The 24812-nt window shown below is 44.8% G+C and overlaps 1 protein-coding gene across 2 annotated transcripts; it reads left to right on the top strand.

Moving 5' to 3' along the window:
* Positions 1 to 97: 97 nt before the first annotated feature.
* On the top strand, positions 98 to 24326 carry LOC111157511 (F-box protein 7). 2 transcript variants are annotated; one of them, XM_022518976.1, is made up of 9 exons: positions 98 to 373; positions 4892 to 5186; positions 9834 to 10061; positions 11395 to 11536; positions 14112 to 14195; positions 18672 to 18767; positions 20729 to 20905; positions 22660 to 22697; positions 23646 to 24326. In XM_022518976.1, exons 1-9 carry the CDS (start codon positions 252 to 254, stop codon positions 24033 to 24035), a joined length of 1572 nt encoding a protein of 523 aa, XP_022374684.1. In that variant the 5' UTR covers positions 98 to 251; the 3' UTR covers positions 24036 to 24326. The 2 variants fall into 2 exon arrangements, with proteins under 2 accessions (XP_022374684.1, XP_022374686.1); XM_022518978.1 differs by lacking the exon at positions 98 to 373 and adding an exon at positions 540 to 606 and having other exon boundaries at positions 5044 to 5186.
* The last annotated feature ends 486 nt before the right edge of the window (positions 24327 to 24812 follow it).

Below are 24812 nucleotides of genomic sequence, written 5' to 3'. Positions count from 1 at the left end.
CCAAGCGGCCTGGCTGGGCAGCTGCCCGCCCGAGGGGTGGGCTCTAGGGGGCGCCCTCAAGAGAGGGGCGGGGCGCTCATGTTACAGAGACCGTCCGGCAGGGGCCGTGGTAGGTCCTTGTCGCCGCTCGGTAGTCCTCAATAACCCCCGCGGCTCCCGTAGTCGCCGCTCGGGGCCCGTCGCCGCGCGGTCATCACCGTCGCCGCCTCCGGGTCCGGGCCCCCGGGCCCTCGGGCCCTCCCGCTGCCACCATGAAGCTCCGGGTGCGGCTACAGAAGCGGACCTGGCCGCTCGAGATGCCAGACGCGGAGCCGACGCTGGGCCAGCTGCGCGCGCACCTGAGCCAGGCCCTGCTCCCCACTTGGGGCTTCAGGTAGGAGGCCGCGGCGGCCGCGCGCCGCGGGCCCGGGAGCAGTGCGCGGGAGCGCGCGCCCGCCGCGGGCGGTCACGTGAGGTCGGGCCCCAGCTGGGCGTAGCGGGTCGGGCGTGCCGGGGACTGCGACGCGCGCAGGTCGGGCGCGGCGCGGGCGCTAGGGCTGCAGCTCGCGGGCTCCCGGGTCGCGGAGGACATGGCCCGGCGTCCGGGGGACCCCCTTCCCTTGCAGGGTGAGCCATCGCTTCCGTTTCCGCCTCGGAGGAAACCGGGGACGGGGCGGGGCGCAGGGGTTCGGCTGGGGGCCGACCTTTCTAGGCCCTGTGGGATTCAGGTTTACCGTTACCAGCTATCGCAGTGTCCCAGGGAAAAAGTCAGGAAAGTTCTAGAAGTTAGAAACCGGTCCTCCATCCGAGGCCACCTGTGAGCGGGGCCGCTGCTGGGGTCGCCGTAATGTTGAGGCTGCGCTGAGTGTGCGGGGTCCCGGCCCGCGGGGAGCACTTTGACTTCCCCGCCGCAGAGTTTTACACAGTACGAGATGTCGGCGTGGGTCAGATCCTTTTATTTTCCTGGCGAGCTGTTGCTTTTTTGCTAAAACTAAGATAAACGTTGGCCACGGGATGACCCTGGAGGGCTTACAGTTTGGGGGCAGTGAGGTTGACAAACGACGGACCAGATTCCGCTATTAATTTATGGGACTGCAAATGAGACTGCTTTGTTTCCACAGAGAGTATTTTCTGGGGACAGTAATCTGGGGGTAGAGGGACAGACATAGGGCGGACCTCTTCACATACTGAGGTAGCGAATTTGGAATTTGAGGGTACTAAGAGAACAGAAAAAGGCGGTCTCGGGCTTTTTGGGTGAATTCGTCAAAAGAAAATCTTTCTGTTAATTAAGTGGACCGTTTTTTATGAGACTTTTATATACTTTGACTTTATTTTTAGGGAATAGAGTAAAATGAGGTCATATTATGAACTTCTCACCTTTCATTTTTCAGGTAAAGGCACGATATTAAAAGTAAACTTGTCTCCAAATTAAAAATGAGATATTGACATCACTGTTAAGGGCTGTATTAAGTGACATGCCTCTTGTTATTTTTGATGTTAAACCTAAGCGTTTTGTATGCTGAGGCCATTACCCCACCATAAATCTTCAAAAGCAACTTTTTAAAAAAGATTTTTTTGTATATCTGTATATATATTTTATTGATATTACTTTTTAAATTAGGGGCAGTCTTGAAAGGACTTTACAAGAGCCCAGGTTAGTTTCTTCTTTGAGTTTTTTTTTTTTTTTTTAAGATTTTATTTATTTATTTGACAGACAGAGATCACAAGTAGACAGAGAGACAGGGGTAGGGGGAAGCAGACTCCCCACTGAGCAGAGAGCTGGACCTGGGGCTTGATCCCAAGACCCTGAGATCATGACCTGAGCTGAAGGCAGAGGCTTTAACCCACTGAGCCACCCAGGCGCCCCTGAGTTTGTTTTTATAGTTGAGGCTGGTTAACTGGAAGGAATGTAAGCTTCAGCTTCTGAAAGTAAATTCATTCTTCTGAAAGTACCTGCAATTTATAAAAATGGGCCGTTTTAATTTTTAAAGTGTCTTCGCTGAGCAAGTGCATCTGGGATTGACATAAAATATTTTTAAAAGGCCTGGTATTTCTAAAGTGGCATTTTCTTCTTTTTTTTAATTTAAAGAATTTATTTATGTATTTGACAGAGATCACAAGTAGGCAGAGAGGCAGTGGGGGGGGGCAGGCTCCCCGCTGAGCAGAGAGCCCAGTGCTGTGGTGGGGGGGTCGATCCCAGGACCCTGAAATCATGACCTGAGCTGAAGTCAGAGGCTTAACCCACTGAGCCACCCAGGTGCCCCTAAAATGGCATTTTCTGATGAATTAAAATGTTTTTTTTAGTTTCAGAAAACCAGTTTTAATGCCTCTGCGGAAAAGCTGTATGTTACTTTTTTTTGTTGTTGTTGTTTTTTAAAGATTTTATTTATTTATTTGTCAGAGAGAGAGAGAGAGAGAGAGGGAGAGAGAGCGAGCACACGCAGACAGAACGGCAGGCAGAGGCAGAGGGAGAAGCAGGCTCCCCGATGAGCAAGGAGCCCGATGCGGGACTCGATCCCAGGACGCTGGGATCATGACCTGAGCCGAAGGCAGCTGCTTAACCAACTGAGCCACCCAGGCGTCCCTGTTACTTTGTTTTTAAAATTTTATTTATTTACTTAAAGATTGTATTTATTTATTTGAGAGAGAGAGACAGCAAGAGAGGGAATACAAGCAGGGGGAGTGGGAGTGGGGAAAGCAGGCTTCCCACCAAGCAGGGAGCCCAATGCTGGACTCCATCCTAGGACCCTGGGATCATGAGCTGAGCTGAAGGCAGACGCCTAATGACTGAGCCACCCAGGCGACCTTGTATGTTACTTTAGAAGTAGTTCTTCTGTTTTTCTAAATGGGGACAGTAGGCCAACACTTTTATTCATCATATAATCCTTTAGCTTTTCTACAGATAGATGTTTGAATTAATATTTTGTTAGGTACTGTTAAAAAAAAAAAACCTTTTGCTATGACGGATGATCCATAAACACACAGTACATTTGAGGCATTTTTCTCTTTATCTGTTAGGATGGTGTTTTTTGGGGCATCTGGCAGATTTTCAACATTTTTCAAAGGGTTTGAAAACCCTTGATAACAGAAGCATAGCAGCTTATTTCCTAATAAGCAAAACTTTGGCAGTTTCTCCAACAAAGACACCGTAATTGGTAAGAAAAAATGTCTTAACATGTGAAAGAAAAAGAATTACTTTGAGCATTTTCGAAAATGCAGCATTGCAAGAATCCCGTTTATTCATGGTTTTCAGTAGACTTCATCCTTGGTTGACCTCTCAAAAAGTTAATGTTAAGTCAGCATTGTTGAGTGTAAACGCCTTATAAAATGTGCACTGGTTTGCTAGTTACTTTTCACCACTATGTGATGAAATGATGGTTATTCTCTCAGATCAGAGGAGCTATGATATGGAAGGGAGAGTTCGTTGCTTCGGGCTGATTTGAGCTCTTACCTTGTTTAGCCGTGGGTTTTTGGATTTGTGCTATTTTCATTATAAAAGGCATTATACTTGGGGTACCTGAGTGGCTCAGTGGGTTAAGCCTCTGCCTTCAGCTCAGGTCATGATCTTAGGGTCCTGGGATCGAGCCCCGCATCGGGCTCTCTGCTCAGTGGGGAGCCTGCTTCCCCCGCTCTCTCTCTCTGCCTGCCTCTCTGCCTACTTGTGAACTCTGTCTGTCAAATAAATAAATAAAATCTTAAAAAAAAAAAAGACCTCATACGTAACTGGTCATCAGTAAGAAAGGTGACCATGTATTTAACAGTGGGAGGGGAGAATTCATACTCCGTCCTCTACATACTCATCTTCTTGTGATTGTGAATATTCATCTAGGACATGGGTCTAGTATTTTGGAACAGACATAAGCTGACAGTTCTGTTGAGACAATGACTAGGGAGCCCTGATTACACTTTTCATCACCTTCCCAACTACTGTTTGTTGGTTGCATTTATTCCACAAATACTTTTGTTTGCCAAGTGCTGGAGAGAAATAGTTTTGAAATAGACAAGATGACTGACCTTATGAAACTTAAATTGTAGTGGGGGTGGAGAAGAGATGATAAATACGGAATTTTCAAATAGTGATGTAGTAATAAAAATAAAACATGACAGTGGAATAGAGTGATGGAGGCTAGGCAGAAGGCATCTCGGAAGAAGTGGCACGTGAATTGAGACCCAGATGATGAGAGTCCATCCTCGGAAGATCTGGAAGAGCAAATGCAGAGGCCCAGAGGCTGCAGTGAGGTTGATCTGTTTTGAGGAAGGGATAGAAAGCTTGCATTGATGGAGAACAGCGATTGAGGGGATGAGGTAGATGAGGTAGGAGAAGTGGGTAGGGTTCAAATGGTGGGCGTCGGAGGCCATGTTAGAGATTCTGTTCCGAGTTCAATAGAAGCCATTGGAGGATTTGCAGCAGAGCAATGATGTGACGTAGTTTGTATTTTGAAAAGACTATATTTCATTGACTGAATCTTAAGTTAAGATCTTATCAATCTTAAGGTGCATACTGTTTTATGTAACACTAGAGGAAAAGTTGCCGGCAATTACCCTTTGATGTGTCATCAGTTTTAAGAAGCACCCCCGTTTCAGAGATACCAGAATTACAAAAGATGTGAAGTGTGTACCTTAGAATTGGTGGGAACATGGGTTAATGATAGAGAATTACTATATCCTGCTCCCTGGGCTGGAATTGTAGCCATTAGAAATCTGTAACCTAGGCATTTGGTGATAAGAACAAGTAATTCGGATAGTTTTTACAAAACTTTGGCTTCCTTCTTATTTTTGTTTTGATTTCATTACTTCATTCTTCCAAGATCATACCGTGTACCTTATATATGTTCTAAGTGTATTAATTGAGGGTAATGGTAGCAGGTCATGGTAGGTAGCTCTTACAATCCTTATCCATCTTTCTTGGCAGTTCCGATACCCGGTTTGCAATCACATTGAACAACAAGGATGCCCTCACTGGAGATGAAGAGACCTTGGCTTCATATGGGATTGTTTCTGGGGACTTGATATGTTTGATTCTTGAAGATGCCATTCCAGCACCTAACTTACCTTCATCCACAGATTCAGAGCATTCCTCACTGCAGAATAATGACCAACCCTCTTTGGCCGCCAGCTCCAATCAGTCCAGCGCACAGGATGAACAGCCCAGTGCTTCAGTCCAAGGACAGGCAGCCCAGACTGGCGTCTGGAGTGATGACAGTACGGTAAGTATTAATACCAAGATGAGAAATGGGGTAGTTGAGAAAGCACACTGAACACCTCAGTTGAATTCTGTGTCCGTCAGGATGATTATGATTGGTAGACTGCAGATTATATTCTTAAAGATTTTTTTTTTTTTTTTTTTTTTTTTTATTTGACGGAGAGAGAGATCACAAGTAGGCAGAGAGGCAGGCAGAGAGAGAGGAAGGGAAGCAGGCTCCCTGCTGAGCAGATAGTCCGATGTGAGGCTCGATCCCAGGACTCCGGGATCATGACCTGAGCTGAAGGCAGAGGCTTTAACCCACTGAGCCACCCAGGCGCCCCAGCAGATTATATTCTTGTAGAAAATCTTAAACTGCTGAATGCCTGGACCAGTACTTGACTGGGATTCTGAAGAACTCAGATTTTACGTATTTGTTTTGTTCAGACATTTACTCCTCCAGCCAAATTGTCCCTTGGCTCCTGTTGTTGCCCCCGGGCTTGTGGTTCTCTAGTCTGCTCCGCTCACTAAGGCTGTACAGAGTCCGCTTACTTCCAGAGTACTTGCAGGACGCTTACACCTGGATTCCGAGTGTTGCAGTCTCACACTCTGTGCTGACATGAATTTGCAAATAGGAATGTTTTCTTCTTCCCAAACCAGCTGCCCTTTCTGTTGGTGGCATCGCTGTTTTCCTGAGCTTGAAACCCTGCAATGATCTTTTGACTCCTTTGACAAGCCCTGTCCGTTCTTCTTTCCATTCCAGGCTTCCAGTGTCTGTCCTGCGGTCTACCTTCTGGGTTCATCTTTTTCCTGCACATTTTTGATTATGTTGTTCTCTTGCTCTCTAGTAACTCTGTGTCATTAATACACCTGCGCTTATAATTTTTGAGCTGAAAAAGACCCAATTATCTCTAGTTTAACTCTTGTCATATTACAGAGAGGGAAAATTTTGTCTCTCTTCCTATACCTAGTTTTTAAGGCTTTTCAGGGCTGCTTTCTGTTCTTCCCGCCAGTAAGCTATCATCTCCAGTCAGACCTGACTCCTTATCATGTCTCCTGTACCAGCTGGCACATTCACACGTTCCCGTGTGCACGCACACACACCCTACCTGCTGCTTCATGCCTTTGCTCTTGCTGTTTCCCGAGCCTGGAATGCACCACCTTCCCTCCCTCTCCTGTCTGTGCCTGTCTTCCAAGGCCCCGCCAGCCACAGTCCAATGATCGTCTTTAATTTCTTAGTATTGATTATCTTTACTGCCTTGTAAACACCTCATTATTTATTATCGTGTCTTTTGATTTCTTTTTTTTTTTTTTAAAGATTTTATTTATTTATTTGACAGAGAGATCACAAGCAGGCAGAGAGGCAGGCAGAGAGAGAGGAGGAAGCAGGCTCCCCTAGAGAGCAGAGAGCCCGATGTGGGGCTCGATCCCAGGACTCTGAGATCTGAGCCGAAGGCAGCGGCTTAACCCACTGAGCCACCCAGGCGCCCCCTGTCTTTTGATTTCTTGTATGGCACAAATGATCACATATATCACTTAATTTTTTAATACTACGTATCTGCCATCATGTTCACAGTTTTTTGTGTGTATACATGTTACTTCAGCTTAGTTTCCCCCCCCTCCCCCCAGGCCTTAAACATTTGTGAGCATTAAGTATGCATTGTGCCTGTCATGTATAGACAGGTATTAAGAAATGCTTTTTAAAAGATCGGTAAAGTACGAAAATCATCTATGTCGAGGTTTTTTTGTTTGTTAGTTTTTGAGAGAGTGCACTTGAGCAGAGGGATGGGGGGAATGGCAGAGGGAGAGAGAATCTTGAGCGGGCGCCACACCTAGTGAGGAGGTTGACTCGGGGCTCGATCTCACGACCCTGAGATCATGGCCTGAGCCGAGATCAAGAGTCGGATGCTTACCAGACTCATGCGCCCCAGAGATTTTTTTAATAATAGTATTGAAAGAGATTAAGCAGTTTAAAAAAGGCTTTGTAAAGCTCAAAGTATTTTTATGATTTTTTAGAAATTATTATCTCTCTGTTTATGTTTCATGGAGGTTATCTAGGGAGTAATTAATAGACTATTTAACCACATATTTAAATTATGTTTCTGAATCTTCTTTGTTGATAAACTCAGAGATTCTGGTAGAAGGGTCCATTCCTTGTACTTGTTACTTGTAAAATGCCCAGCAAGAACGTTTCATAGCGTATATGACACTTACTTTACTAGTTTCCTTTTGGAAAATTTTGACAAATTAATATTGCTTCAGGTTAGTCATTTCAGTTCTAAACGCATGTTGTTTCGTATTCTAAGACTTGTACAGGGTGACTGTAGAGTCTTAGGTGGAAGGGGAGCTTGAAATCTCCTGTACGTGTGCTGTAAGTGCTTGCAGCAGCAGGTGATCTAACTCACTGTAGAAGTCTTAGTAAGGGAAACAGCTGGGTACAACAGGAAGCAATGGGAAGATTTTACTCTTGTAATTAAGAATGAATTAATTTTCTTATTTCATATATTTGGGAATTCTAGTACCTGTTGAATCTTTGATGGAAAATGGGGATAACCTGGTATCAGACCCTAATGTTAGACCTAAACTGAATTTTAATTACTTGTTCCTATCATTTGTAAATGACATGACAAATGATCTGTCTGGAGAGGTGGTGCTGAACATTTTTTCCCATTTCTGCAATGCATGAAAAATATGATAAGTATTCACAGTCGTATCAGAATGATGCAGAATGTCAGTGGTTCTCATGGAGTGGGAGGAAGGTTACAGAAGCTCACCGGGGATTCTGATATCTTCCTCCATGGCGTTATCAGTTTAGGGTAACTTTTAATATTTTTTTCACATGTATTGTCTTACTGTTAGTAAGTAGTAAATAGCTAAAAGTTGGATAGATGAGTAAGAAGTGAAGAGCTTACTTCATACTTTAGGTGTTAAATGGTTTTAATAAGTAGCTCTATTCAGAAATGTGATGGCGCCTCCTTTTTAGGTAGTGCAAATTGTCATTGGCCTCTAGGTTTTAACAAATTAACAGATGAATTTAGATCTTTCCCAGAAGTTAGTAAGGGCTAGGTCCTCAGGGATTTTGGAAGATTTTGGAAGAACAGCCTCTTGCTTCCCTATATAGTTCTACCCTTTCATCCGTCCTACATAATTTTTAATTTCCTCTGTCCCTTCTTTCATGGAAATATGAACTGAAAGAGAAGAACCATGTGTTTTGCATCAAGAGTTGAGCACATGTGTAGGAAACAAACCTGATCAAAATTAGTATAGGTCACATAGTCTTCCCGAAGCAGCATATTGTGTCTGGAAGCCTGAACTGCGAGTCTGCAGATTTTGGTTCAGTTCAGGTTTTTATTAGCTGGTAACCTTGATTATGTTATTTAATCTGAATCACAATTAAAACATGTATAAAAGGGCAACATCATCTGACTTGCCTGTTTTATAGAATTTTTGTATGGTGCGAATGAGAAGACCCTGAGAACAAAGCAATCATTAGGAGATTGTAAGATACTGTCCTTAACACTGGCTCAGCAAGCGTTTGTCGAGCACCGACTAAGTGCCAGGTACGGTGCTGGGATTACAAAAGTAGCTGACGGGGAGTCAGCTCTAAGCTTGCAGTCCCGGTGGGATGTAGATGTGTAATCAGGAAGGTGCAGTGCGGTGCCGTTGTGTGCAGTAGTCAAGGCCTTTGCCGGGCAGGGTGGTAGTCGCTGCTGCCTGTTTGGCGCCGGTGGAGAGTGCTGGTGTGGGGAGGAAGGGCCTGGCAGGACGTGGGCTTGACAGAGTCCGGGACCCAATGAAGTGATGAAGGGCCTTGTATGCTAAGGAGGTTTAGCAGTTTGGATTTCATTTTCTCGGCCTGTGTTTCTCAGCGTGTTGTCTACGAAACACTTCTTTCCTGCGATTGTGAGTACGTGTTGTGGAGCATTGGGGAAGAAGGGTGGTGTTTCTTGGCTAAGTGTTGTACATGTTATTACTGGAATTGTCAGCGCTCTGTAATGCCGTGTGTGTGAAATGTAATGCTGATTGTGTGAATGCGGAGGGTGAGCGTCGGTGGCTGTAGCTTCCAGTAGCATTTTCCAAACTTCATTGATCGTGGAACTCCTACTTCCTGCGGACGTCTAGGGTTACGTTCCAAGGCACAATTAAGGGAAATGCTGCTGTCTGCATTGGGAGAGTGCTGGGAAGTTTTAAGTTGGACATGGGACACAGTTGGATTGTTAATCATCAAAAACTCTGGCAGCAGTGGGTGAAATGTCTTAGTAGAGAGTGGAGTCACGGATACTTGGGGCAGCCGTTGTCGAGGAGCCAGGCGGTAAATGGGTCTGAAGTAGCATTGGGGAGCGGTAGGGGCAGAGTTTGGGGTTAGGCAGGAGGTAGATTCAGTGGAACTTGGAAGACCGAGCACATGGAGTTGAGGACAGTGGAGTGAGAAGGCTGGGTTGGTGTCCAGGTTTTGGGCATACTGACCAGAACTTGCGGAGGTGAGCGGTTCAGGCTGGGGGAGTAGATGGCGGCTTGTTTATTTAGGAGAGCTCGCTTAAAATGTGTCCCGTTTCTGAAACGAGAAGTGCTGTGGCTTTGAGCACAAATCTGAGTTCACTTTAGGGTACAAAGTAAACTGTAGAAATAAAAGCCTGCTTAATGAATTCATGCTTTTTGTTTTCTTTTTCAGTCAGGGCCTAGTCAGACTTTTGAAGCTGGGTCAGTTCAAGATGTTGTGGATATGGAAGAGGGCACAGGTGTCTTTCCCTCAGAACCCATGCTCTGCAGCGAGTCGGTGGAAGGGCAGGTGCCACATTCGTTAGAGATCCTGCATCAGTCAGCGGACTGTTCTAATGCCAACGATGCCTTGATAGTATCGGTGCATCTGCTCATGTTGGAGTCAGGTTACATACCTCAGGTAAGACGACAGGCAGAAATCAAACCTGTTAGGGCTTCAGTTTCCCATTGGGAGTGGGGCGTATTGATAAACATCACTAGGGTATTGTGGTTTTTTAGATTTCTGTATTAAAGACAGAAGATTATGTCTGGTGATATGTAATAAACTACGGTCAAGAATGTGGGATGGGTATGTCTAGATGGTTTACTCACTGGGTTTTTATGTTAATGGCCCTGAATTGCCAGTAATCTAGTAAGATTCAGTTAGGAAGAGGGACATTGCTTGCTTCCATACTTCCTTCCTTCATTCTCCATTTGGTAAGTATGTGCCCGTGACAGGTGCAGTGCTTTGTCCCCATTGTCAGGTTGCTCCCAGTCCAGGAGTGGGGGAGAGAGACAGCTTATAGTCTATCATACTGTATTGGTGACATCCTAGGAGAGATGTCTAAGTATGTGGGATGCCAGAGAGTCACAGAGGAGAACAGTTAGAGCTTCTCCAGCCTTGGTGTGCCTAAGAATACTTGGGGATCTTACTAATGCAGATTTTGATTTATTTACTTTGTTTTTAAATTTTATTTATTTGAGAAAGATAGAGAGCATGAGCAGAGAGAGGGAGAAGCAGGCTCTCCACTGAGCCAGGAGCCCGATGTGATGCTCGATCCCAGGACCCAGGGATCATGACCTAAGCTGAAGGTAGATGCTTAACCGACTGAGCCCCCCAAGCGCCCCTGCACATTTGGAGTTAATAAGTCTAGGGTGAAGCCTGAGACCCTGCATCCATGTTATGAGTGACAGAGATGTAGAGAAGTTCAGTGACTGTTGTGTCCCCGCAGTATGCCATGCCTGGGGCCAGGAGTTAGGATGTAAAGATCCTGGGATAAGTGCTTGTCTGCAAGGAGTCTGTAACTTGGGGAGAGAAACAAAAAGAAAATTATGATGTTTTATGATAGAAGCGTGTAACGATAGAAATATGAACAGAATGTTGGGATAAAAGAGAATGACAAATGATTTTTTTTTTTTTAAATAAAAGGCCTCACAAACAAAATGGTAATTGAGCTATGGGTCTTGAATGATATGGCTTTGCTGGGCAAAAAAGTGAGTCTTTGACAAGAGAAATCAATCCCTGTCTCTGATGTTATTATATCTACTCGAACAAACGTTTTGATGGAGGATAATATATTGTAACATTTTCTGTCAAAATTTTATTAATGACGGTAGTCATGATTTGGCAAATTTGATTAAGGGGTCTGTATGGAGTGCGTATTTCCAGACAAGTTAGGGGCCTCTGGGATTTTTAGTCTTTTGAGAGGAACACTTTTCTTCCTTACTTGTTTTTCTTTGCTTTCACTCCCCAGGGGACCGAGGCTAAAGCCCTGGCCATGCCGGAGCAGTGGAAGTCGGGCGGCGTGTATAAACTGCGGTACACGCATCCTCTGTGCGAGGGTGGCTCCGCTGCTCTCACCGGTGTGCCTCTGGGAGCCCTGCTTGTCGTAAACGGTAACTGGCTGGCCCACTCACCGCTGTCACTTTACCAGAGCTGCCCTGTTCTCCAGATGTCTAGCCGCTTCGGTGATTAGCGCTCACGGTCTAGTCGAGGCTTTCCCAGCTCCGCTTAGTCCCTAGGCCGCTGATCACACGGTCGGCAAGGTGCTGGACGACGTGGGTCGCCGTTGTGGCGGCAGGCTTCCGGGCCAGGGCAGCCGCGCCCGTCGGCTGTCTTCATCTCGTGGTGTTCTTGCTCTGGGGGTGTTGCGATCATCGGAATGAGAGGATCTCTTACGTATGAGCTCTTTGTGCTGCGGGGGACTTTTTTATGTTTGTATTTTTGACCAAGGTCAGGAAGTGAGCGATGGGAAGAGGTGAGATTGAGTGGGGGTCGCTTTTTATCCCGTTTGGTGTCTCTGAATAGTAATGTGTAGACATGCGGCTGAGCACTGCGTGTGTGTGTGTGTGTGTGTGTGTGTGTGTGTGTGTGTGTGTTTGCTCCCCGACCTGAGCTGCAGGAAAGTCACTGAGTAGTTGCTTTTTCTGCTTCTCTTTCCTATTGGCAGTTTCCCAAGGATGGCAGTCCGTTCCATTTTTGTATTTCATTTGAACTCAAATGCCACCCACAAGTTCATACGTCTACAGTGGTCTGTGGAATCATCCCATAGTCACATGTTCCGGAGAGCCAGTGGAGTGACTAGAATCTTTCTTTTCTGCTCTCTTGATTGTTGAGATTTATCCCTTTAGCTAGAAAAGATAGTATGATGAGATTGGGATGACTGCATTTTTGATTCTTCAGGACACCCTGCCTTTTGTGTAGCAGAGACAGTTGCCTCGATGTGCCTTCGCCCCGAAGTCTCAGCAGCTGCTGGTTCCGCTGAGGCTGGGGGGAGGCCTAGTGGGGCCCGAGTGAGCACTCAGACCTCAAGCCGCGCCACGTGCGCCTGTTGCGTTTATCGAGGTCCCTTGTAGGACTTTGTTTGAAAAATGTTTGTTTCCGCAAAAATTTATTTTGAAAACCACCGTCCTACCCTGTCTTGATTTTGGAAATGAAAGATCGTTCTTGGTCCCCTGTGATGTGATTTCTGCTACTTCCCTTTAATCACTAGATTCTTTGAAATGCTCCTTTCAAGGCTCAGATTTCAACAGCTTTAACAGCTTTGGTGGCATTCCACGTTTGTCAGGATGTGGCTCTCTGATGCAGGACTAGCCGTGTCTCCTCGGCGTTCCTCCCAGTGAGCCCGAGAGACGTCCAGCTGAGCGTTCTTGCACACGCAGGAGCGACCCTTTCTGCCTCTCCCAGTGGCTCTGCTCCATCATGTCGTAATTTACAAGGCTGAGGCTACCCGGTCGTGACCCTGAGGTGGTTTCTTACAAAAGCACTTTAAGAACATGTATAATGGCTTCTGTTCACTGGTTTCGGGCTACGTAGCATACAGAGAATGGCTGCTACGTCTGGCGATGGTTTCTTAGTTTGTGTTATCTTGTTCTTTTACTCTTCTCGGCACATCGGCTGCTCGCAGACTTGGCGTGGCAACCGGCCATTCCAGGCTTCATTCTCTGAAAAGGAGCAGTGTGTCCTTAAGTTTTTGCTTCACCCAGGACCTCCTGCTCAGTGCACATGTGCATAAGCACAGCCCGGGCTCTTTCATGGAATGAGATAAAGTGTGCCTTTGTTTACATGGTTAAAACTGAACCCTCTGGTGATATCAAGAATAGTGGTTCTTTGCGTCTAGAAAGAGATAATGTTGTGAAAACTAACAGGATTCTTTTAATAAACAAGGGAAGACTCCTTGCCAACGGTTAAATAAAAAAAATAAGTGGAATTTTTAGTGACTTTATTAGAAATAATGATTTTATTATGTTTAACAGTCTCCTGTTAACCTTGTTGCATATCTTTCAATTACTAGTAAGCCTTCAATTACTAATAAACCTTTCAATTACTAATAATCCACTAATACGTAGTGGATTTTTTTTTAAAGATTTTATTTATTTATTTGACAGAGTGAGAGAACACAAGCAGGTAGAGCAGCAGAGGGAGAGGGAGAAGCAGGCTCCGCACTGAGCAGGGAGCCTGATGCGGGGCCCGATCCCAGGGCCCCGGGACCACGACCCGAGCCAAAGGCAGTCAGTTAACCAACCGAGTCACACAGGCGCCCCTACCTAGTGGATTTTATATAAAGGGTGCATACTTCAGTTTTTTTTTTTAGAAAGAGAGAGAGAGAGCGAGCGAGCACAGGCAGACAGAGTGGCAGGCAGAGGGAGAAGCAGGCTCCCCACAGAACAAGGAGCCCGATGTGAGACTCGATCCCAGGACTCTGGGATCATGACCTGAGCCGAAGGCAGCTGCTTAACCAACTGAGCCACCCAGGCGTCCCCATACTTCAGTTTTTAAGGGTGTTGTAGAATAATGAATTTGGTGTGGTGGCAGGTTTACACTTTGCTGTGAGGGAAGGAAATAAACGTAGAGCAGTTTGTTTTCTGTACGTGTCCTTCGTATGCTGGGGCAGGGAAGTGCAAGCCCGTGCTAAGACGTGAAGGCCATTGGTGAACTGACGAGTTCTTTGTCTCTGTTGCTTATTTACAGCCTCACTAAAGATCGGCGGTGAGCTCAGAAGTGTGAAAAGGTTGCAGCTGCTGCCGGAATCATTTATTCGCGAAGCTGAACCAGGTAGGAAAAGCATGATCGAACTTCGGGGGTGAAGCTTTGAGAGGTTCACTTTAGAAAAACTGAAAGGTAATGTCTGAGAGACTGAAAATTCCGGAATGAGATTAAAGCAGATTTAAGACCTGTTGCAGAGTATCTGTTTCTTTCCTGCTTTTCTTAGGGTCTTGGCGTGCTGGGTTTTACGTGTGCCGCCATTACGGAATGACCCTAGTATGTAATTCATCCCGCGCTATACCGGTGCGTCCTAATTTCTGAACTAATCTTCGGATTTTTCGAGCATCGTCTTTAACCACTATGGAGAGGATCTGTGTTTTGTGGAAACCATACAGGGCACCTTCCTTGTTGAAGATTGCTGGAGGAAGAACTATTCAGAATCGTTAGCTTCAGCCAGCCTAGATGGGGTGGCTGTTGGATCAGATTGGAGATTCCCCAGACGTTTACATTCTAGGCATGGTTTTGCTTGTATTCTGTAAGATTATAAGTAGATGCAGAGACAAATTTTCCCTTTTATTTTTTCAATTAAATCCGAAGTATGAGAAGCAGGAGGCAGTTGAAGGAGAGGAGATGGATGGAGAAGGGAGCTCACATCTCTAAGTGCTGGTTTTGTGCTGAGTGGGCGCCTTGACAGACATCATTCCATTTCTTCCTTGTAGGAAACTCGGCAGGGTTTTACAGTCCTCCTGTGGCCTGGAGCGGTGCCGTGGGGTGGTGGCGTTGACAGCAGGGTCTTTGAGGGAAGGCTCCCTAGATCAAGGTCTTTGCTTGAAGGCCTAGATACTTACTCTTGTTAGTTCCCTGGAGACTGTACCCCTGAGGTCCATGAACTTCCACAGACCAAAACTGATGAGAAAAGGGGACGTCAGGAAGCTTATTTATAATGGTCTCTGAACACTTATCGTCACGCCAGACCAGTTTTGTTACTGCTTTTTTTCTCACATCTTAATTTAATTTTATTTTTTTCAGTGTTCACAGATTCATTGTTTATGCGCCACACCCAGTGCTCTGTGCAATATGTGCCCTCTTTAGTACCCACCACCAGACTCACCCATCCCTCTACCCCCTTCCCCTCCAAAAACCTCATTTTGTTTCTCAGAGTTCACAGTCTCATGGTTCATCTCCGCCTCTGATTTCCCCAATTCACTTTTCCTTTCCTTTTCCTAATGTCTTCCATGTTATTCCTTATGCTCCACAAATAAGTGAAACCATATGATAATTGACTGTCTTTGCTTGACTTATTTCACTCAGCATAATCTCCTCCAGTCCTGTCCATGTGGATACAAAAGTTGGGTATTCATCCTTTCTGATGGCTGAGTAATACTCCATAGTGTATATGGACCACATCTTCTTTATCCATTCATCCGTTGAAGGGCATCTTGGCTCTTCCCACAGTTGGGCGACTGTGGCCATTGCTGCTAAGAACATTGGGGTACAGATGGCCCTTCTTTTCACTACATCGGTATCTTTGGGGTAAATAGTAGTGCAATTGCAGGGTCATAGGGAAGCTCTATTTTTAATTTCTTAAGGAACCTCCACACTGTTTTCCAAAGTGGCTGCACCAACTTGCATTCCCACTAACAGTGTAAGAGGGTTCCCCTTTCTCCACATCCTCTCCAACACTTGTCGTTTACTGTCTTGTTAATTTTGGCCATTCTGACTGGTGTAAGGTGGTATCTCAATGTGGTTTTGATTTGAATTTCCCTGACGACTAACGATGATGGACATTTTTTCATGTTTTCTTAGTCCTCTTTACATTATCAGTCCCCTGAGGAGCCTTTGTACAAAATTCATCCCCCACGCATTCTCTTCCCATGGAATTTTAATACCATAGATACAAGTATTTTCATTTGTGTACTGTGACTCTTTGGACAGTCACAAAGCAATGGTATAGCTAGGGTTTTGTTTTGTTTGCCAAGAACCAGTTTTGGTCCCGTTGTGGACGACACTGCCCCTGATACGGGTAGATGAACTAGACTGATAAATCTGTAAAGACGGTCTTACCACTGGGACCAGAAAAACTTGAAATTCCTTGGCCACAACACTTTAGTCCTCTTGACACTAGGGAGGACCTGCTATGGGGAGCAGAAATACTCTCTACTCCACAGTAGTAGAGGTACCATTTTACAGATTAGGAGATAGGTCTAGAGAAGGTTAAATTACTTTAAGATCACAGAGCTAATAAATGGTGGAATTTAGGATTGGAATAGATTTGACTCCTGAGCCTATTTTTTTTTTTTTTAAAGATTTTATTTATTTATTTGACAGAGAGAGATCACAAGTAGACAGAGAGGCAGGCAGAGAGAGAGAGGGAAGCAGGCTCCCTGCTGAGCAGAGAGCCGATGCGGGACTCGATCCCAGGACCCTGAGATCATGACCTGAGCTGAAGGCAGCGGCTTAGCCCACTGAGCCACCCAGGCACCCCTGAGCCTATTTGTTTTTGAGAGATTTTACTTATTTGAGAGAAAGAGAAAGAGAGAGAGCACAAGAGGGGACAGTCAGAGGGAGAAGCAGACTTGCCGCTGAGCAGGGAGCCCAACATGGGACTTGATCCCAGGACCCTGGGATCATGACCTGAGCTGAAGGCAGACGTTTAACCGACTGAGCTACACAGGTGCCCTTCCTAAGCCTATTTTTAAAAGACAACTTCTAGGGGCGCCTGGGTGGCTCAGTGGGTTAAGCCTCTGCTTTTGGCTTGGGTCATGATCCCAGGGTCCTGGGATCGAGCCCCGCATCGGGCTCTCTGCTCAGAGGGGAGCCTGCTTCCTCCTCTCTCTCTCTCTGTCTGCCTCTCTGCTTACCTGTGATCTCCGTCTTTCAAATAAATAAATAAAATTAAAAAAAAAAAAAAAGACAACTTCTATAGGAATATAGCTCAGATTCATATTCCTCATCTGGTTTCTGTTAAAGAGGAAGTAGGGGCGCCTGGATGGCTCAGTTGTTAGGGGTCTGCCTTTGGCTCAGGCCACGATCACACGGTCCTGGGATTGAGGCCCACATAGGGCTACCTGCTCCACCCTAAGCCTGCTTCTCCCTCTCTCACTTCCCCTACTTGTGTTCCCACTCTAGCTGTCTCTCTCTGCCAAATAAATAAATAAAATCTTTATTAAAAAAAAGAGGAAGTAAAAGGGGAGGAAGAAAATTAATACTGTTCTATTACAGTAAGTTTATGGACTATATTAACTAAATATTTTTAATATAGTACTTTTATGTTGGGTAGGGTTATATAACTGCCCATCTGACAAGTCATTTTGATTACTTTTTACTGTGACTTATAGTACAGTACCTAATATATACTTATGAATAAGTTCCTGGTTACTTTTATATAATAGATAACTGAAGGAAAAAGCTTGTTTAAAAAAGTCAGTTTTCACACTTCAAAAAAGGCCGTGAACCAAACTGATTTTTTAAATATCTTGACATTTGAGTTCAAGTTCATGGTAGTTCATGCAATGAAGATACCAAACAAATTACGAAGAGTGTTCTATTTCTTATAGATAGCGAAGTGTGCCTAGTTCCAGGATGGGGGGAGCACACATGTACTGATGATCTGTAATGCTCCTGGCCCCGTGCACGGATCTTTACATTTTAACCACTCTTAGGTGCACCGGTGGTGTCGCCTTTAAGTAGGTGAGCAAACAGGTGTGGATCAGGGGGGTCAGAGCCTGGTAGAGCTACACCAGAACTGCAGTGGGAACGTGGGTGGCATTCGGCCGGGCTTCCCATGCTGCAGGGTATGTACAGGTGAATCATCCGGGGATCTTAGGAAAATGCAGGTTCCAGTGTGAAAATGTGGGTCTGTGGTAGGGCCTGAGATTCAGTTGTGCTCCTGAACAGTTTCCAGGTGATGGCCATCCTGGTGGTCCGGACCCACACTGCGGAGTGGCAGGGGAGTGACCTAAATGTATTGGAGCCAGACTTAGGTGTGGCTAAGACTTACGGTGAGGCCTTGGGTGTCTTTCAGTATCTGTCCTGTTTTTAAAATGGGGGTCAGGGTATTTGTCTCCTACTTCGGGGGAACTACTGATGTGAAAGAGCTTGAAGAATGCTTGACACAGTTCCCGACACCTGGTCCTCACGAGACGGGGACAGCTCTCCTTCTGCTGGGACCTGAGGAGCGGTCCTCCGCTGGACTCTCCCAGTGCCTGGGCAGTGGGGCAGGTGCTCAGGAAATCATGTTGGGTCTACAATTCTCATCCCACAGTTTGTCCTACTATAATTGTAGCCTGTGAGCTTGTACGTTGCCTGTAGCTCTGTTCGAAATGGTGAGATTTCTAGCTTTACATCTAAGAGTTTCCAGAGTGCCAAATGATGTATTTCTTCATCTGCTAGAGACTGTGGTTCATGTCTCTCCAGGCAGGAATCACTTGTGAAAATATACCACTTTGATTTGGCAGAAGTAGAGGATACCATTTCAGGTTTTGCCATTTCAGGTTATGCCACTTGATTTTGTGTTTTGATTTTTCATTAAAAAATATATTTTAGGGGCAAGTGTAGCCAAGATATACAAAGATCTTCAGAAGCTCTCTCGTCTCTTCAAAGACCAGCTGGTGTATCCTCTTCTGGCTTTTACCCGACAAGGTGAGAGATGATAAATGATCCCAGGTCAGACGGCTAGAAAGAACAGTAGTTTACATGCTAAGCTTGTGACTCTGATATAAGACTTTGCCTCTTTTCTCCTCTTAGTGAAGTTCTGATCTTCTACAACTAAGCATTAATGTTAATTCCTTAAAATTATATACTTCCTTTTTGTATTTCCTCAGCATTTTGTGCATCTCTGTTGTAGCCTGTCTTCCATTGTATCATAATTGTTGACATGAGTTCTTTCCACCTGAGGTTTTAAATATTTTGAAAGTAGGGAACAGGCCCTGTCCACTTTTGTGTTCTCATGGCCTAACACAGGGTCTAGTCCATAATAGGTGTTCAGTAAATAATAATGGAGAGTCTGTAAATTGGTTCTTAAGTTTTTTTAAACCTGATTTATTGGGGTTCTATGCTAGGTACTGTGGATATTTCACATGCATTCTTTTTTTTTTTTTTTCCAAGATTTTATTTACTTATTTGACAGAAAGAGAGAGATCACAAGTAGGCAGAGAGACAGGCAGAGAGAGGGGGAAGCAGGCTCCCTGCTGAGCAGAGAGCCCGATGCTGGGCTCGATCCCAGGACCCTGAGATCATGACCTGAGCTGGAGGCAGAGGCTTAACCCACTGAGCCACCCAGGGACCCCCACATGCGTTCTTTTTTAATGCTAACAAGTTTGAAGGAGATTTTAATCTCATTGTATAGGTGATGAAACGATTTTCGTGAGGTTTTGTAATTCATTCAGAGTTCTCATATTAGCGAGCTCTTATTTATGTTGTAGGAAAAAAACACTTTAAAATCTCAGTGACGTAAAGCAAATAATGTACTCTTCTCACTCACGTATGTGTTGTGTAGGGGTTAGCTATGGTTGAAGGAATAGTCCTTCTCCAGGATATGCTCTTGTAGCAGAGGGAAAAGAAGGCCAGTGGCCCAGCTGCATGTTGGTTCTTTAAGCTTTTGCTTGGAGGTGATGTTCCACTTCCACTCATATTTCACTGCACAAAACCAGTCAAAATGGCCAAGCCTGATGGCAGTGCAGTGGGGAAGTGTAATTAGAGGCTGGAAAATGAGAATCCTAATCTACTACAATCCTTTAGCTGGAAAATAACTTCAGATTTATACAAATAAATATGTGGCTTTCATTAACTCTCTGTATATTGAGATATTTTAGGTCTCCAGTTGCGTGGGCCCAGGTGGCTGTTACCATAGTTTTCTTCTTTAGGTGGTGGTAATAGAAGAGAAAAATAGGAATTTTAAAACCCTTTATTGGATTTCGGTTATCTTTGCTAGTGGAGAACAATATCACATCTATTTCAGGGTGCTAATACTAAACCATTTTTGTTTGACTTTGGAAGATGATGTTATTTTCCTTTCTTGACTTGCCTCTGAAATTGATCTACTTCCTTTTGTGCCAGCCCTGCTAGACTGCAGAGAATATTGCTGCCTAACACTTGAGTGTTTGTTCTGACCACTCTGTGTGTATCCAGACATTGAATTCTCCTCAGGGAGGTAGGCAGTACTAGTCCCCCATCTTACAGATTAGGAAGTTGAATTATAGTTTAAGTATCTTGTCCCAAGGCACACAGCTAATAAGTGGCAGCATTAGGAACCAGTTACAAAAGCCATCATCCGTCTTTCGTAGTTGAGTAGAGAAGTTTTTGTTGCATTGACTATTGCTCAGAACAAGGGAGGCCATTGGCTAACATTTAGAAATTGTCAAAGTTACTCATTTGGTCTGTATTAAAAAGTATTCATCTTTTCAGTAAAACGTTGAGGGAATAAGGGACTTAGTAGTAGCCATCTGGCTGACCTGGGGTTAAAAGTTTGTTGTAGGTGTCATATACTTGGGTCGTGGAGACAACCGTCTGATTTGTCACTTAGGTGTAAGTTGGTAGCTGTTAAATACATGGGAAAGCTCGATGTTCTTTACTTAGTGATACCTCTTCTTTTTTCTTTGTAGCACTGAACCTACCGGACGTGTTTGGGTTGGTAGTCCTTCCTTTGGAGCTGAAGCTGCGGATCTTCCGACTTCTAGATGTTCGTTCTGTTCTTTCTTTGTCTGCAGTTTGTCGTGACCTCCTTATTGCTTCAAACGACCAGCTGCTGTGGAGATGTTTGTATCTGCGGGATTTTAGAGGTGATTGTTACGATGACATGTTAATCTCTTTCTTACTAAGGTCTTAATTATTTAGCTCACCAAGTTTTTAGTTGTAGCCTCTTTTTTTTTTTGAGCCGTTGCAAATAATCATAACCTATAACCTTATCGGAAGGAGATTCTAAGCCTCATATACTTTTGCCTATATCCTGAAAACTCTTCCTAGTCTTATTTGTGTTCTCCATAACACAAGTAGACTAGTAGACGAAGTAGAATATTTCAAGAATTTCTAAAATTTTGGAAATTAGAAAAATTTCAAGTTTATTCTTTCTTTTTAGACCATCCTCCATTTGTGACTTAGTCTGGTGCATTTCCAAGCTCCCATGGTTGTGACCATGTGCACAAGTTGAGAGAGCCCTGCTTACTTCCGTGTGGCTTAATTTCCATATAGTCTCATTTATGGTGACCTGGTGATCACTGTAGCAGTGATGATAGTGGAACTCGGGGGTGGGGAGAAGTTACCCCAAATGTAAAAGCCCTTTGCCTGGTGTATCAAGATTTCCAGATACTAGCCTGGAATCCTGATAATGGAATTTCTTTTCTGTGTGTCAGTGTTCTGTTCTGTTTTTTTTTTTTTTTTAAACTGATGTGACCCTGAGGTGGGTCATGAAATCAATGCAATAAAAAAAACCCCCAAAAACCATATGCATTTTATAAAATAGTTGTAAACTTCTATTTTAGTATATGTATATATAGGTATATACTGCATTGTGATGTAAAAAATATTTGTGGTTCCCATCAAGAGAGTGTGAATGATGGTGCTATGTATAACATACCCTCTTGGGAACTGTAAAAATCTAGTGGGTAGACCCCCTTCCTTCTTTTTCGTACTGAGAATGTTATATAGACTCATTTGGATTGATAAAAAACTTTTTTTTTTCTTTAAAACCTCAAAATATAAGAAGTGAATGAGCTGGTTTTTCTTTGTCCTCCTCCTTGATTCCTAAGGCCCTACATTATTCATGCCTCTGAATCTAGAGTTCAAAGTATCATTTTGTGCCAGGACAGAGCAAGTATCATCTCAAATTTAAAAAAAATTAATTACAGTCAAAAAGAAAAGATAAAATGACCAAAGTATATAGAAGAACCAGCTGAAAAACAGGCTGTGATAAAAAGGGGCAAAAAGCCCTTTTACATACATTCTCAAATTCAGATATAAAATACAGTCAGTCTCTATCTCATTTCCAGATTGTGGTCCATAAGCTGAGGGTTCAGATTTCATAATAAATTTCTCTATGGGCATGATATTAGTTGTCCTGGTCATACTATTACGAGTTGGGAGAAGAAAACCCAGATATGGAAGAAAACTTTAAGTCAGCTTTCCCTATGGATGATGGGCTGTGATGCACACCCGGAGATTGTCACCCAGACAGTGTCCCAGAGACTCGGGTTAGATGAAGCGGCCACACCCAGATGAGTCGCGGGACGGGGTGGGGGGTGGCGCAGCGAGGGACAGCGCAGGCAGGGAGAGCGGTCCGCAGGCCTCCGTATTCCTCAGGACATCCATGCACGGACTTCCCATGAGCAGCGACAGTTGCCTTCAGCCAGCGAGAGTGGTTTGAGTCCGGTGCAAGGACAGGCCCTACGGTGTGTGGTAAACAAATGATTTGTGTTCCTTTTTGTGCTTCGTGTGTAAGCTTCAGTTTCCTTAGGACAAAAGCAGAAGTGCTGTTTAATGCTGGATGCATGAAGCATTTTAAGTCCTTATTTCTATTTTATTTTATTTTTTTTCGTAGATGGGACTGTTAGAGCTCGAGACACAGATTGGAAAGAAGTAGGTATTACTATCGAGGCTAATGTTAATATAAGCACAGAAATAACTAGTGAGTTAATACATTAAAGGCATATTATCACTTTTGTTGTGTGATGAAATCTGTTTTCATTACGTTTGTTGCTAATTTTCAGTAATTGAAAGCGTTCTTTAACTTTTACCTTAGACTCAGTCCTTTTCTTAATTACATAGGAAAAGAAACATTACCTCAATGATTGTTTTTCACCTTTACTTAATATAAAACATTCTCTCTTCCTCTGTTGCAAAAAATGTTGAGTTTCTGTGCTGGAGTGGTCCAGCTGTTCAGCTCATTAGACGTGTGTGCTGGGACAAGAGTAAGTGTTGTTTGACATGCAGACACCTACTGTACAAGAGGGGGGCAGGGCTCCCGAGAAATGGGGGGGCGACTAGAGAGGGGTCCTCAGCTGTGTCCGCTCACAGCCCCGCCTCTGAAGCTGGCGTCCCTTTTGTTGCAGTTTAAGTTGCGCTCCATTAGCAGCGTGGTTTAGGCGAAAAAATGTATTTAAATGCTGTCCTCCCGCCCCCCAGGACCTTAACTTTGTATTTGGGGGTATGATATTCTCAACGGATATTTAAATTTTCCACTTTCAAGAAAACCTGACCTAAAATTATATATGAGTCCGAGTGCTCTACACTGCAATCTGGAAGTACGTGTCCCTCAGTGATCCTGCCTTGGGATTGAGTGTTTCTCTAGGGCGACACAGTTGCTCAGTTGCGGTGCGGTTAGAGGACACTTTGTTCGGCCTTGTCTTCACAGCTACTGCCTTATTCGTGCAGACGGAAACTGGTAAAAGTTCTCTGTGTGCACCGGTTCCTTTGTCTGCTCCAGAGTGTGGGCAAAGAAAAGTGTAGAGAGAGCAGTGGAAGCAAATTGGGACTTTGGAGAAGCCTCCAGATCACTTACCGCATCTCGTTCTTGTGTTTCTGCAGCTCTACAGGAAGAGGTACAGACAAAGAAGAGAAGCTCAGAGAGGACACCATGTGTTGTTCCCACCATCGTCACCCCACCCCATGCCGCTCGGCCCCAGCCCCTGGCACCCCAGGCCTTTTCCTCCCAGCTCTCTCCTTCCTCCAGGAATTATTGGTGGAGAATACGATGAGAGATTAACACTTCCCTTTGTTGGGGACCCCATCAGTTCACTCATCCCGGGGCCGGGGCAGACACCAGGCCAGTTCCCTCCACTCAGACCACGTTTTGATCCCATTGGCCCGCTTCCAAGACCTAGCCCCACCTTGCCAGGGCGAGGTGGCCCGAGTGACAGATTTCCCCTAAGGCCCAGCAGGGGTTGGCCACCCGACAGCCGGCTACCATTCATATGATTGATTTGTAATCTTACTTCTGGAGCTTGTTTGGTTTTTCGTTTTTAAAACTGCAGATGTCGTCTTGCCAGGGTGCTGATCTCGTGTTCACTGATTGTGATGCTGAGGAATGCACTCCCCGTGGCCTTCCGGTAGATACTTACAGCTCCAGGGGTGCTGGGGCCCACAGGGTCCTGTAGGACCGGGTTGGCTTGGAAATAATTGGCTCCTGACCTCCCCCCTCTGAGTTCTCCTCTTGAGTGAAGGTTGTTCACTGATAAATGTTCTGCACCAGATTAAAAAAAAATTAAGTATAAATCACACGGCAGTCTGAATTTTTATTAGAGAGCATAAGTACTCAGAACAGCTTCACAACATTACTTGGAGGTTTCAGAGTGATCAGAGAACCCATTCAGTGCCATCAGATTGTGGTGGGCGATTTTGTAAAAATTGTTTTTCAGGGGCACCTTCTCTTCAAACAAAATCATTCGCAGAAGCCTGATTTATAAAATGAATAAAAGCCAAGCTAGCTCGGTTGAACTGGACTTGGGGTGGGTGCTTTGGACACCCACCTGCTCCGTCCACCTCCTCTCTCTGCAGCGCTTTCTCAGCTTCTCTGGTGGGACTTCTGGGCTCTGCAGCAGCATTGCTTGACAACTGTTGGGTTATAGGGACTCTGTTTCTGGCTTCTGAAGCGGAGTTACGATTTTTTTTCCTTGTGTTTGGAACACTTGGTGCCTAATTTGTAATCTGAACAGGTGACAGCTTTTAACATCCGTTTCACTGCTTTGAGTGCTG

The sequence above is a fragment of the Enhydra lutris genome, unplaced genomic scaffold (assembly GCF_002288905.1).
Source record: "Enhydra lutris kenyoni isolate GAN:26980312 unplaced genomic scaffold, ASM228890v2 scaffoldscaffold55, whole genome shotgun sequence".
Classification (NCBI taxonomy): Eukaryota; Metazoa; Chordata; class Mammalia; order Carnivora; family Mustelidae; genus Enhydra; species Enhydra lutris.
This window is presented reverse-complemented; position numbering and strand designations above follow the sequence as displayed.